The sequence below is a fragment of the Salvelinus fontinalis genome, chromosome 28, assembly GCF_029448725.1.
Source record: "Salvelinus fontinalis isolate EN_2023a chromosome 28, ASM2944872v1, whole genome shotgun sequence".
Taxonomy (NCBI): domain Eukaryota; kingdom Metazoa; phylum Chordata; class Actinopteri; order Salmoniformes; family Salmonidae; genus Salvelinus; species Salvelinus fontinalis.
In genome coordinates this window covers 34464918-34478031 of record NC_074692.1, presented here as the reverse complement: position 1 = coordinate 34478031, position 13114 = coordinate 34464918, and the positions used below count along the sequence as shown (strand labels likewise).

Here is a 13114-nt window from a genome sequence, read left to right as displayed (position 1 = left end):
TGTACCAATGAATCTTGCCAATGAACAAACTGATTAAAGTAGTTGGTAATATTAGTGGGTTTTGTAATGAATGAGCCATCTGATTCAATGAAGGGCGGAGCTGAGTTTGCCTTTTTGCCCAAAATGTAATTTAAGGTTGCCATCATATTTCTAATGTTTATCGTAGAAAGAATGTAGCCAGGCACATTTCTTAATGTTTTTGCTTAAAGTTAATCTGTCTTTTTACTGGAGAAAGGTTGGCTGGCTACATGGAGAAAAGTACTGTAGAGAAGTAACTACACATCAGTCAGAGTGCTTTCAGCTAATAGAATGTCTGTTTGGGTTTTCTCATCTGTGTGGAGAATTGCAACAGAAGTACACAATTTCTGATGCCAGGTAGAAATTACAATAAGAAGCATTTTAGATCTGTGTTAAAAATATAAAAAAATCTGTGTGAAAAACACAAAATTCTGCATTAATGCGACCCATAAGTTGAACTTGCTAGTTATCTAAGTAAGTGGCTGAATTAATAAGGTGATGGGGCATCATATTGTCTCAGCTTTCTGCCGTGTTTAAACAGTCTCCACACAGACCCAACACCAGTACAGTTCTTCCTTCAGACAAGCATAGCAAAGGGTCTGAATACTTATTTAAATGTTAGACTTCAGTGTTTTCTTTTTAATTACATTTGCAAAAATTTCTAAAAAGCTGTTTTCGCTTTGTCGTTATGGGGTACTGTGTGTAGATTGATGAGGAAAAAAAACTAAAATCCATTTTAGAATGAGGCTGTAATGTCACAAAATGTGGAATAAGTCAAGGGGTCTGAATACTTTACGAATGCACTGTATAGCTGAACATCACACTGGTGGTACGTGTTCATGTACAGAGTAGCTACACATCACACTGGTGGTACGTGTTCATGTACAGAGTAGCTACACATCACACTGGTGGTACGTGTTCATGTACAGAGTAGCTACACATCACACTGGTGGTACGTGTTCATGTACAGAGTAGCTGAATATCACACTGTTGGTACGTGTTCATGTATAGAGTAGCTGAATATCACACTGGTGGTACGTGTTCATGTACAGAGTAGCTACACATCACACTGGTGGTACGTGTTCATGTATAGAGTAGCTGAACATCACACTGGTGGTACGTGTTCATGTACAGAGTAGCTGAATATCACACTGGTGGTACGTGTTCATGTATAGAGTAGCTGAATATCACACTGGTGGTACGTGTTCATGTATAGAGTAGCTGAATATCACACTGGTGGTACGTGTTCATGTATGTCTGCATCCTTATTATTTACCCTTCCCCCAAAGTGTGCACTTGACGTGCACACTTTCTGGTATGGATTTGACAATGGTGGAAGTGCACACTTTTGGAAAAGAGTGAAGAATCATGACACAGCCTTCACTTGGAGCCAGAGAGACCCTGACCCAGACCCTGACCCTGGTCCAGACCCTGACCCAGACCCTGACCCTGACCCTGACCCAGACACTGACCCTGACCCAGACACTGACCCAGACACTGACCCTGGTCCAGACACTGACCCAGACCCAGACACTGACCCTGACCCTGGTCCATACACTGACCCTGACCCAGACACTGACCCTGACACTGACCCTGGTCCAGACACTGACCCTGGTCCAGACCCTGACCCTGACACTGACCCTGATCCAGACACTGACCCTGACCCAGATCCTGACACTGACCCTGACACTGACACTGGTCCATACACTGACCCTGACCCAGACACTGACCCTGACACTGACCCAGACCCAGACACTGACCCTGACCCTGACCCAGACACTGACCCTGACACTGACCCTGGTCCAGACACTGACCCTGACCCAGATCCTGACCCAGATCAGACCCTGACCCAGACCAGACCCTGACCCAGACCAGACCCAGAAACTGACCCTGACCCTGACCCAGACACTGACCCTGACACTGACCCTGACCCAGACCAGACCCTGACCCAGATCCTGACCCAGACCAGACACTGACCCTGGTCCAGAAACAGACCCTGGTCCAGACACTGACCCTGACCCTGACCCAGACCCTGACCCAGACCCTGACCCAGACCCTGACCCTGACCCTGACCCTGACCCTGACCCAGACCCTGACCCAGACACTGACCCTGACCCTGACCCAGACACTGACACTGACACTGACCCTGACCCTGACCCAGACCCTGACCCAGACACTGACCCAGACCCTGACCCAGACACTGACCCTGAACAGACCCTGACCCAGACACTGACCCTGACCAGACCCTGACCCAGACCAGACCCTGCCCCAGACCAGACCCTGACCCAGACACTGACCCTGACCCAGACACTGACCCTGACCCAGACCCTGACCCTGACCCAGACCCTGACCCTGACACTGACCCTGACCCAGACAGAACACCTCATGGGAAATCAGCTACTATAGCTCTATAAAGCGTAACTTTACTGGGCCTCGCGAGTGGCGCAGCGGTCTAAGGCATTGCATCACAGTGCTTAATAAGGTGTCACTACAGACCCGGGTTCCATCCCGGGTTGTGACCTGGAGTCCCATAGGGCAATGCACAATTGGCCTAGTGTCGTCCGGGTTAGGGGAGGGTTTGGCTGTGGGGGGCTTTACTTGGCTCATTGTGCTATAGCGACTCCTTGTGGTGGACTATCGTCAGTTCAACGGTGTTTCCTCCGACAGTTTGGTGCTGCTGGCTTCCGGGTTAAGCGGGAGGGTGTTAAGGAGCGCGGTTTTGCGAGTCATATTTTGGAGGACGCATGACTCGACCTTTGCCTCTCCCGAGCCCGTTGGGCAGTTGCTGCGATGAGACAAGATTGTAATTAGATCGCAATTGAATATCACAAAATTGGGGAGAAAAAGGGGGTAAAAAAAGAATAAACAAATACATACTTAACAGTAAAAATATATTACTTTTTCCCTCTGCAATGCGGTGCCCTCCTGCAGTAGTCTACTCTGATCGTTCCTCCTCTTAAGTCTCACTGCTTTGATGTTTGATGTGTGAATGGAAATTATGCTGTGGTGGGAAAAGAGAACCAAACCAGAGCACCAGAGCCACCCTCCTCTCCTCTCCTCCTTGTACCAGCTGGGTCTCCTTCAGATTGGGTCTCCAGCCCACAGCTGGCCCTCCACGACCCTGGCCTTGCTGGTTACCATGCCATTAGTATTGAGCAGCAGAACAGTAATGGCAGAGTAATGGCAGCAGCTAACAGCGGTAAGCAACATGGAACAGATTAACAGATACAGGCAGAGTTTAGATGTACAGAGGAGTCCATAATTGTCACTCTTGATAAAGGAGAGCAAAAAAGACTGTATAAAATAAATATTACAAAATAATTTTCTATGTTGTATGCTCCAAAAATTTGTGAATTTATATACTTTTGTACAATCAGAGAAAGAGAAAACAAATATATACAGTACCAGTCAAAAGTTTGGACACACCAACTCATTCCAGGGTTTTTCTCTATTTTTGTACTTTTTTCTACGTTGTAGAATAATAGTGAAGACATCGTTACTATGAAATAACACATATGGAATCATGTAGGGTCCAAAAAATCATTTCTCATGAAGCTGGTTGAGAGAATGCCAAGAGTGTGCAAAGCTGTCATCAAGGCGAAGGGTGGCTACTTTGAAGAATCTCAAATGTAAAATAAATGTTGATTTGTTGAACTCTTGGTTACTACATGTTTCCATATGTGTTATTACATAGTTTTGATATCTTCACTATTATTCTACCCCCCAAAAAATGTATGAGTGTGTCCAAACTTTTGACTGGTACTGTGTATATATATTCTTAAGATAATTGGCACCCCTCCTTTCAATACTATAGCTCCCTCCCATTGTGAGGATAATGACACTGAGCCTTTTTCTAAAATGTTTTATGAGATTGGAGAAGGGAGGGATACGAGACCATTCCTCCATACAGAATCTTCCTCAATATCCTTTGTGTGCACTACCGGACTGCACTCTTAAATTCAAACCAGGGGTTTCAATGGAGACTGAGATGATCATTACAAAATGTAATTTTTTTTGTGGATTTTGATTAGTGCTTTGGGGTTTTTGTGTTGCTCTTTTTGTGTTGTGCTCCTGGCAGAGGCAACCAGGTTTTTGGCTAAAATGTCCCGGTAATTGGTAAAGTTCATGATGCTGTTGAACTTGTCAAGGAAGCCCCAGGACCAGTGGAAGTAAGATAGCCCCCAATAGGTATGAGTTACTTTCCTGCATATGCTTCTGTTTTTCAATGCCAAACCCACCACTGGTGTGCGTGACCAAAGAGCTCTAATTTGATATCATCTGACCATGGCACAGACTCCAACCCATGTGCCAATGTCATTTATCAAAGTACAGGCGGTGCTATGGTCAGAGGATGTGAAAATAGAGGCATTTGTTCACGCACACCAGCTCCCAACACTCTCCCTGTTTCTTCCTCTCTCTCTCTCTCTCTCTCTCTCTCTCTCTCTCTCTCTCTCTCTCTCTCTCTCTCTCTCTCTCTCTCTCTCTCTCTCTCTCTCTCTCTCTCTCTCTCTCTCTCTCTCTCTCTCTCTCTCTCTCTCTCTCTCTCTCTCTCTCTCTCTCTCTCTCTCTCTCTCTCTCTCTCTCTCTCTCTCTCTCTCTCTCTCTCTCTCTCTCTCTCTCTCTCTCTCTGTAGCTTTCTCTCTCTCTTGCTCTGTCTTTCTTTCTCTCTCTCTCTCTCCCTCCATTGCTTGCCAACAAGCACTATTTGCAGAATCAGTATGGAAGTAATTAATCCTGACAAATATAATAACAGGGTGATTAGCTCTCAGTCAATTATCCTGCTCTCTTTCCTTTTTAAGACTCTGCTCTTGTTTCTTGGGTTTGTCTGGTATTCTGCGAGAGTAAGACTTTGCTGGTTGAGGTTTGGGGCGAGTCCTCCACCATTCTCCTCCTCCCTTTTCCCGGACTTTATTTGTAGGATCTCTCTCTCTCTATCTCTCTCCCTCTATCTTTCAGTCTTTCATGCGGTCGTGGTCTCTGGTTCTGTTTGCCGTCAAGCTGTGATGCCACCACAAGAAAGTCCCTCGTCATGTGACACAAGTGGCATGGTCACATGCTAACAGAGAGGGGAAAGAGGGCAGAGGACACGCTGCAGTGTGTCTCAAATGCCTCGCTATTTACTTAAATAGTGCACTTTTGATTTGTCCTGGACAAAAGTAGTGCACTATTTTAGAGAAAAGGGTTCAATTAGGGATGGAGACCTAGTAGTAAGTGTGTCTTTGGATCTCCCCTTGTATTCCCGGACGACGGCGGGTTGGACTTTTGTTTTGAAGGACGTGTGCATGGAGCTCCCTCCACTCCACTCCACAGGCCTTTTGAACGCTCCATTCATCTTTATGATGGCCTTACTTCTCTAAGTCCCTGCAGATCTGCTACTTCCCATTCTCACCACAGGAAGATTGTGCCTCCAGACCACATCAAGCCCCCGGACCCAGCCGCTAGGAAAACGCTGCCATATTTACCATCTCGTCCTGGAAGGGTTAGCTAGCCTCACCACAGACAGCAGGGATATGACTGCGCCAACAGGCACACTGGGCTTCTGTCTTTCCTTTTCTGATCCAGTACTTTGTGGAGCAATAACTTTAGTCGTTGTAATCGATATACACTCGGTGTGTGAGGAGGAGACCCGGTTTGAAGGACAGACACAGGGACGTTTTTCATGCAAGCCTCTGCCTCAACATTTCCTGCATAGTGCTGTCTGCCTGCCTGTCCGTCTGTCCGTCCGCCCGCCCGCCCGCCCGCCCGCCTGCCTGCCTGCCTGTCTGTCTGTCTGTCTGAGACAGACAGGATGTGATTGGTCTGGGATACGAGTGATTCATAAATGCACTGGCCTTCAAACACTCCTGCAACACACACACACACACACACACACACACACACACACACACACACACACACACACACACACACACACACACACACACACTCCATTACTTTACATCGACATGCTCAGCATGACAACCTTGCCATGTATTCATTATTTAACACGCCTTGTCTGTCCTCTGAATGTCAGACTGATGGCTGATATCATCTCTGTTTTCATTCTCTCTGTACTCCCCGTACACGGGCCGCATCCCAGCTCAGAGTGTGACACGTCTCCTAATGCTATTAAGCTGGATTGCTACTTTTTATGAAGTCATGTTCCTCTTCACTGAGTATCTAGGTAGATTTATGATGCCTGGCTGATACGGAGCCGCTCCTAGACACTGGCAGAATGAATTGACCTAGGGCGAAGAGAGGAGCCGTTTCCAGTTTACAGACAATAGAGTGGCATCATAATTAGTGAAACTCTACACCCAGCAGCTCCCTACTAGGGGTGCAGCCTGTCAGGCCGATGATGGATCATGGCTAGGGATGACCGAAGAGTGGCGCCTGCCCTCAGCGCCTTTAATTACAAAACACTTCAACTTGACACTGAAAGGAATTGGTGGCCTCTTCTGGTTTAACATGGAGACAGTTATTTTTCTCTGCAACAACAATGTGTTTCATGAGAGAAACTGAAACTACTGTAAAAATGTATTTGCTTAAATCACTAACAACAACAGGAGCTCATGAGAGACAGGCTTCTTTCTGAGCCAGGCGTCTATTTCCTTAATGCACACAGCTTTTGCTCATTTCCATATTTAATTGTTTTAACTAAGCATTCATTTCCAGCATTTTAATACATTTCTTCCTGCGCTAATGTGTTATCATTTACCCACTGTTTCACTTTTCTGTTTTCTACTTCAGTACTTTCCTTGACAGAATGATTATTCTCCTCTTTGACTGTGCATTTTCGTCAGTTCTTACTTTCGCCAATAGGGGTGTCTTAATTGTTGACTGTTTTTGTGCTTGCCAGTTAGCTAACAGTTCTCAGCTGTGGGCAGCCAATGGTTAGCAGTTTCTTACTGGCCATAATTTTTTCGAGTCATTACTGAGATATTTAATGTAACAAATCAAGCATTAAACCTCGTAAACAATGAATGGTAATTTATGGTAACCTTGGAAACAATTAATTTAGACCCGGCATTTATTTGAAACAGGCGTTCATGTCATAGACATTAGAAGCAGTACATAGTGATAGTGCTGACGTCATCCACAAAAACTCTCGATGGCGCATGAAGCCTGAAGTATTTGAATTTTAAACGAGCCATATTGCTGAATGGGGCTGAATCAATGAGGTATAATAAGAACTAGAGACTGTGTCCAAGATGTCCGCCTGTTGTTTTCAAGGTAATCTACTCACGTTCACATACGCCGATTCATGGACCATCTATATCCGGGTTGAATCCAGTTTATACGGACCAACATCACAACAAAACATGGAAGACAATGGAGGAGTATAACATTTTAATATCTTTGGCTGTGAGTGATGAAAGAAAATCTTCCTCAGTGACAATTATTTGAATAATTAAATAGATTTTTTTTGTGCACAAAGGTGATGACTGAATTGTCTTGTTAGCAATTTTCTAATTTGATTTCTCTATGTGGCCGTGTATGGAAATTGTCTTTCTGACCCGGACGTCAGTTAAACAGCAGTACTGAAACAAAACTGTAGGAGCAGTCGAACCCGTGCTTCTAGACCGGAAACCATAGCTCCTTGGGCTGAATGGCATCAAGCAAATTGGTAAGAATCATGTTGAAGGTGGCCGTAACTACCAAAGGATCATGTTGAAGGTGACTGTAACTACCAAAGGATCATGTTGAAGGTGACTGTAATTACCAAAGGATCATGTTGAAGGTGACTGTAACTACCAAAGGATCATGTTGAAGGTGACTGTAACTACCAAAGGATCATGTTGATGGTACCATTAACTACCAAAGGATCATGTTGAAGGTGACTGTAACTACCAAAGGATCATGTTGAAGGTGACTGTAACTACCAAAGGATCATGTTGAAGGTGACTGTAACTACCAAAGGATCATGTTGAAGGTGACTGTAACTACCAAAGGATCATGTTGAAGGTGACTGTAACTACCAAAGGATCATGTTGAAGGTGACTGTAATTACCAAAGGATCATGTTGAAGGTGACTGTAACTACCAAAGGATCATGTTGAAGGTGACTGTAACTACCAAAGGATCATGTTGAAGGTGACTGTAACTACCAAAGGATCATGTTGATGGTACCATTAACTACCAAAGGATCATGGTCGATATAGTAGTTTTCAAAATCAAATCAAATCAAATTTTATTTATCACATACACATGGTTAGCAGATGTTAATACGAGTGTAGCGAAATGCTTGTGCTTATAGTTCCGACAATGCAGTAATAACCAACAAGTAATCTAAGCTAACAACTTCACAACAACTACCTTATACACACAAGTGTAAAGGGATGAAGAATATGTACATAAAGATATATGAATGAGTGATGGTACAGAATGGCATAGGCAAGGTGCAGTAGATGTATAGAGTACAGTATATACATATGACATGAGTAATGTATGTATGAGGTTGCGTTGTGCAGACCTCACTACCCTCTGGAGAGCCTTGGGGTTGTGGGCGGAGCATTTGCCGTACCAGGCGGTGATACAGCCCGACAGGATGCTCTCGATTGTACATCTGTAAAAGTTTGTGAGAGCTTTTGGTGACAAGCCGAATTTCTTCAGCCTCCTGAGGTTGAAGAGGCGCTGCTGCGCCTTCTTCACCACGCTGTCTGTGTGCGTGGACCAATTCAGTTTGTCCGTGATGTGTACGCCGAGGAACTTAAAACTTTCCACCCTCTCCACTACTTTCCTGTCGATGTGGATAGGGGGGTGCTCCCTCTGCGGTTTCCTGAAGTCCACGATCATCTCCTTTGTTTTGTTGACGTTGAGTGTGAGGTTATTTTCCTGACACCACACTCCGAGGGCCCTCACCTCCTCCCTGTAGGCCGTCTCGTCGTTGTTGGTAATCAAGCCTACCACTGTTGTGTCGTCTGCAAACTTGATGATTGAGTTGGAGGCATGCATGGCCACGCAGTCGTGGGTGAACAGGGAGTACAGGAGAGGGCTCAGAACGCACCCTTGTGGGGCCCCAGTGTTGAGGATCAGCGGGGTGGAGATGTTGTTACCTACCCTCACCCCTGGGGGCGGCCCGTCAGGAAGTCCAGTACCCAGTTGCACAGGGCGGGGTCGAGACCCAGGGTCTCGAGCTTGATGGCGAGTTTGGAGTGTACTATGGTGTTAAATGCTGAGCTGTAGTCGATGATCAGCATTCTCACATAGGTATTCCTCTTGTCCAGATGGGTTAGGGCAGTGTGCAGTGTGGTTGCGATTGCGTCGTCTGTGGACCTATTGGGGCGGTAAGCAAATTGGAGTGGGTGTAGGGTGTCAGGTAAGGTGGAGGTGATATGGTCCTTGACTAGTCTCTCAAAGCACTTCATGATGACGGAAGTGAGTCCTACGGGGCGGTAGTCGTTTAGCTCAGTTACCTTAGCTTTCTTGGGAACAGGAACAATGGTGGCCCTCTTGAAGAATGTGGGAACAGTAGACTGGGATAAGGATTGATTGAATATGTCCGTAAACACACCAGCCAGCTGGTCTGTACATGCTTGGAGGACCCTTCCTAAGAGAGTCAACCTGGTTTTAATGTCTATGAACCTGATGCTAGTCTACTGTTAAACCTTTGCAGCAGAAGGTTCATTTGAAAGCTCAGCATTACCTAGAATATATATTAATTATACAATTCATTTATCTTGATTCTTTGTTTTTATATCATTGTAGACTATCTTTATAATTTATGCAACTGCATTCTTGTGTCATCATAAAACATAACCTCAGACATAGAATGTAGTTTGGAATAAAAAATGTATTCAATTATAATTGCAAACTAAATTGATATTTCAAACATAGTGTAAGCTAAATCCTCCATCTCTACTCTGTCAGCCTTTGTCATCCTCTGTCAGCCCCTCCATCTCCACTCTGTCATCCTCTGTCAGCCCCCCCATCTCCACTCTGTCAGCCCCTCCATCTCCACTCTGTCAGCCCCTCCTTCTCCACTCTGTCATCCTCTGTCAGCCCCTCCATCTCCACTCTGTCAGCCCCTCCATCTCCACTCTGTCATCCTCTGTCAGCCCCTCCATCTCCTCTCTGTCATCCTCTGTCAGCCCCTCCATCTCCACTCTGTCATCCTCTGTCAGCCCCTCCATCTCCACTCTGTCATCCCCTTCATCTCCACTCTGTCATCCTCTGTCAGCCCCTCCATCTCCTCTCTGTCATCCTCTGTCAGCCCCTCCATCTCCTCTCTGCCATCCTCTGCCAGCCTCTCCTTCTCCAGTCTGTCAGCCTCCTTCATCTCCACTCAGTCAGCCTCTGTCAGCCCCTCCATCTCCACTCTGTCATCCTCTGTCAGCCCCTCCATCTCCTCTCTGTCATCCTCTGTCAGTCCCTCCATTTCCACTCTGTCATCCTCTGTCAGCCCCTCCATCTCCACTCTGTCAGCCTCCATCTCCAATCTGTCATCCCTCCATCTCCACTCTGTCATCCTCTGTCAGCCCCTCCATCTCCACTCTGTCAGCCCCTCCATCTCCACTCTGTCATCCTCTGTCAGCCCCTCCATCTCCTCTCTGTCATCCTCTGTCAGCCCCTCCATCTCCACTCTGTCATTCTCTGTCAGCCCCTCCATCTCCACTCTGTCATCCTCTGTCAGCCCCTCCATCTCCACTCTGTCAGCCCCTTCATCTCCACTCTGTCATCCTCTGTCAGCCTCCTTCATCTCCACTCTGTCAGCCCCTCCATTTCCACTCTGTCATTCTCTGTCAGCCCTCCATCTCCACTCTGTCATCCTCTGTCAGCCCCTCCATCTCCACTGTCAGCCCCTCCATCTCCTCTCTGTCATCCTCTGTCAGCCTCCTTCATCTCCACTCTGTCATCCTCTGTCAGCCCCTCCATCTCCACTCTGTCAGCCCCTCCATCTCCTCTCTTTCATCCTCTGTCAGCCTCCTTCATCTCCACTCTGTCATCCTCTGTCAGCCCCTCCATCTCCTCTCTGTCATCCTCTGTCAGCCTCCTTCATCTCCACTCTGTCATCCTCTGTCAGCCCCTCCATCTCCTTTCTGTCATCCTCTGTCAGCCCCTCCATTTTCATTTCTGTCAGCCTCTGTCAGCCCCTCCATCTCCACTCTGTCATCCTCTGTCAGCCCCTCCATCTCCTCTCTGTCATCGTCTGTCAGCCCCTCCATCTCCACTCTGTCATCCTCTGTCAGCCCCTCCATCTCCACTCTGTCATCCTCTGTCAGCCCCTCCATCTCCTCTCTGTCATCCTCTGTCAGTCCCTCCATCTCCACTCTGTCAGTCCCTCCTTCTCCCCTCTGTCATCCTCTCTCAGCCCCTTCATCTCCACTCTGTCATCCTCTGTCAGCCCCTCCATCTCCTCTCTGTCATCCTCTGTCAGTCCCTCCATCTCCACTCTGTCAGCCCCTCCATCTCCACTCTGTCAGCCCCTCCATCTCCGCTCTGTCATCCTCTGTCAGTCCCTCCTTCTCCACTCTGTCATCCTCTGTCAGCCCCTTCATCTCCACTCTGTCATCCTCTGTCAGCCCCTCCATCTCCACTCTGTCAGTCCCTCCTTCTCCCCTCTGTCATCCTCTCTCAGCCCCTCCATCTCCACTCGGTCAGCCCCTCCTTCTCCACTCTGTCATCCTCTGTCAGGCCCTCCATCTCCACTCTGTCAGCCCCTCCATCTCCACTCTGTCAGCCCCTCCTTCTCCACTCTGTCATCCTCTGTCAGGCCCTCCATCTCATATCTGTCATCCTCTATTATCCTCTGTTAGCCACATAGACATTGGTCAGCCCCTCCATAGTTTCATCTAAGAAACTATCACCCAAGTGTTGGTCAGAATATATATTTTTCTCTCAATGCCAAACACAGTGAACACTTGTTTAATAAATTATTTCCCTCTCTCCCTCTCCCTCTCCCCTCTCCCCCTTTTCAGAATGTTACACAGCCAATGGAGAGGACTACAGAGGCTGTCAGAACCAGACAAGCCTCCTGGAGGGAAAGCCCTGCCTCTTCTGGAACGAAACCTTCCAGCACCCCTACAACACCCTCAAGTACCCCAATGGAGAGGGTGGTCTTGGCAGCCACAACTACTGCAGGTGAGGCCCCCCTCTGGAGCCCAAGCTAAAGCTTGTGCTGGTGCTCAGAGAAAAACATCTTACCCCAGGATACTACCCAATATGACAGTGCAGGATGCTGAGGGCAGGATGGCTCATAGTAATGGGTGGAACAGAGCAAATGGAATGGCTTCCATGTGTTTGATGTATTTTCCATTCCACCTAATCCGCTCCAGCCATTACCACGAGCCCATCCTCCTCAATTAAGGTGCCACCGACCTCCCAGAAAAGTTAAAGGAGTAGTTAGATCTCATTCACTGGTGCTGTTAGCTTAGCCTGTTAGCATTTTTGCCTCACTATCAGTATCACTGAACGTTGTTCAGACACTTTGTATTTGTAATGGGCAAGTGTAGTCACAAGTAGTGCTTGACTTGGGCAGGAAGCTCGCCGGAGCTGAGTGCCAACCTACATTTCTCTACTGCTTGAGCTCCTGGGCCTCTTATAGAATATTGTGGCGTTCCTAGATCTTGATATAAACAGTACCGCCTTTACCCAAAATGAGTACCGAAAGTCAAGCACTGGTCAGAAGTGCATACAATAACACCTCAATGTCATCCTAGAGCAGAGAGGATTGGAGCACTTTGGGATTTTGTTATTGTATTTCCGCGTTCAAAACAACTGGGAACTTTGAAAAGAAGTGAACTCCACCTGGGAAAAATCTTTTTGAACGGTCATCCAACTCAGAACTGCAAGTCGTTAACTTGGACATCTTTCTAGAGGTCTGACTTTCCGACTTCAAGATCACTGACGTCATAATTTGACCTAGTTTTTTTCTGAGTTACCATTTCTCTTGAAAGCACCATCTGATGATAGAAGTAGTGATGTCACTTCTGGTGCATTATTTCTCCCCGTTTTCAGGGGCGTAACACATACAGCATAGATACTGTATATGATGTCAATGACTTAGACAAACTTTTCTTAAAATGTGTCCAAGTAAGGGCCTCCCGGGTGGCGCAGTGGTCTAAGGCACTGCATCGCAGTGCTAGCTGTGCCACCAGAGACTCTGGGTCTGAGCCCAG

General features: G+C 46.9%; 1 protein-coding gene across 2 annotated transcripts in view; it reads left to right on the top strand.

Annotated features, from left to right (window-relative positions):
- The window catches only part of LOC129826627 (kremen protein 1-like), a 120907-nt gene that overhangs the window by 25863 nt on the left and 81930 nt on the right, over window positions 1–13114 (top strand). For both annotated transcript variants that reach the window (XM_055887549.1, XM_055887550.1), the window contains exon 2: window positions 11915–12077. In XM_055887549.1, the coding sequence (XP_055743524.1) occupies window positions 11915–12077 (163 nt within the window). The remainder of the gene's footprint in view (window positions 1–11914; window positions 12078–13114) is intronic.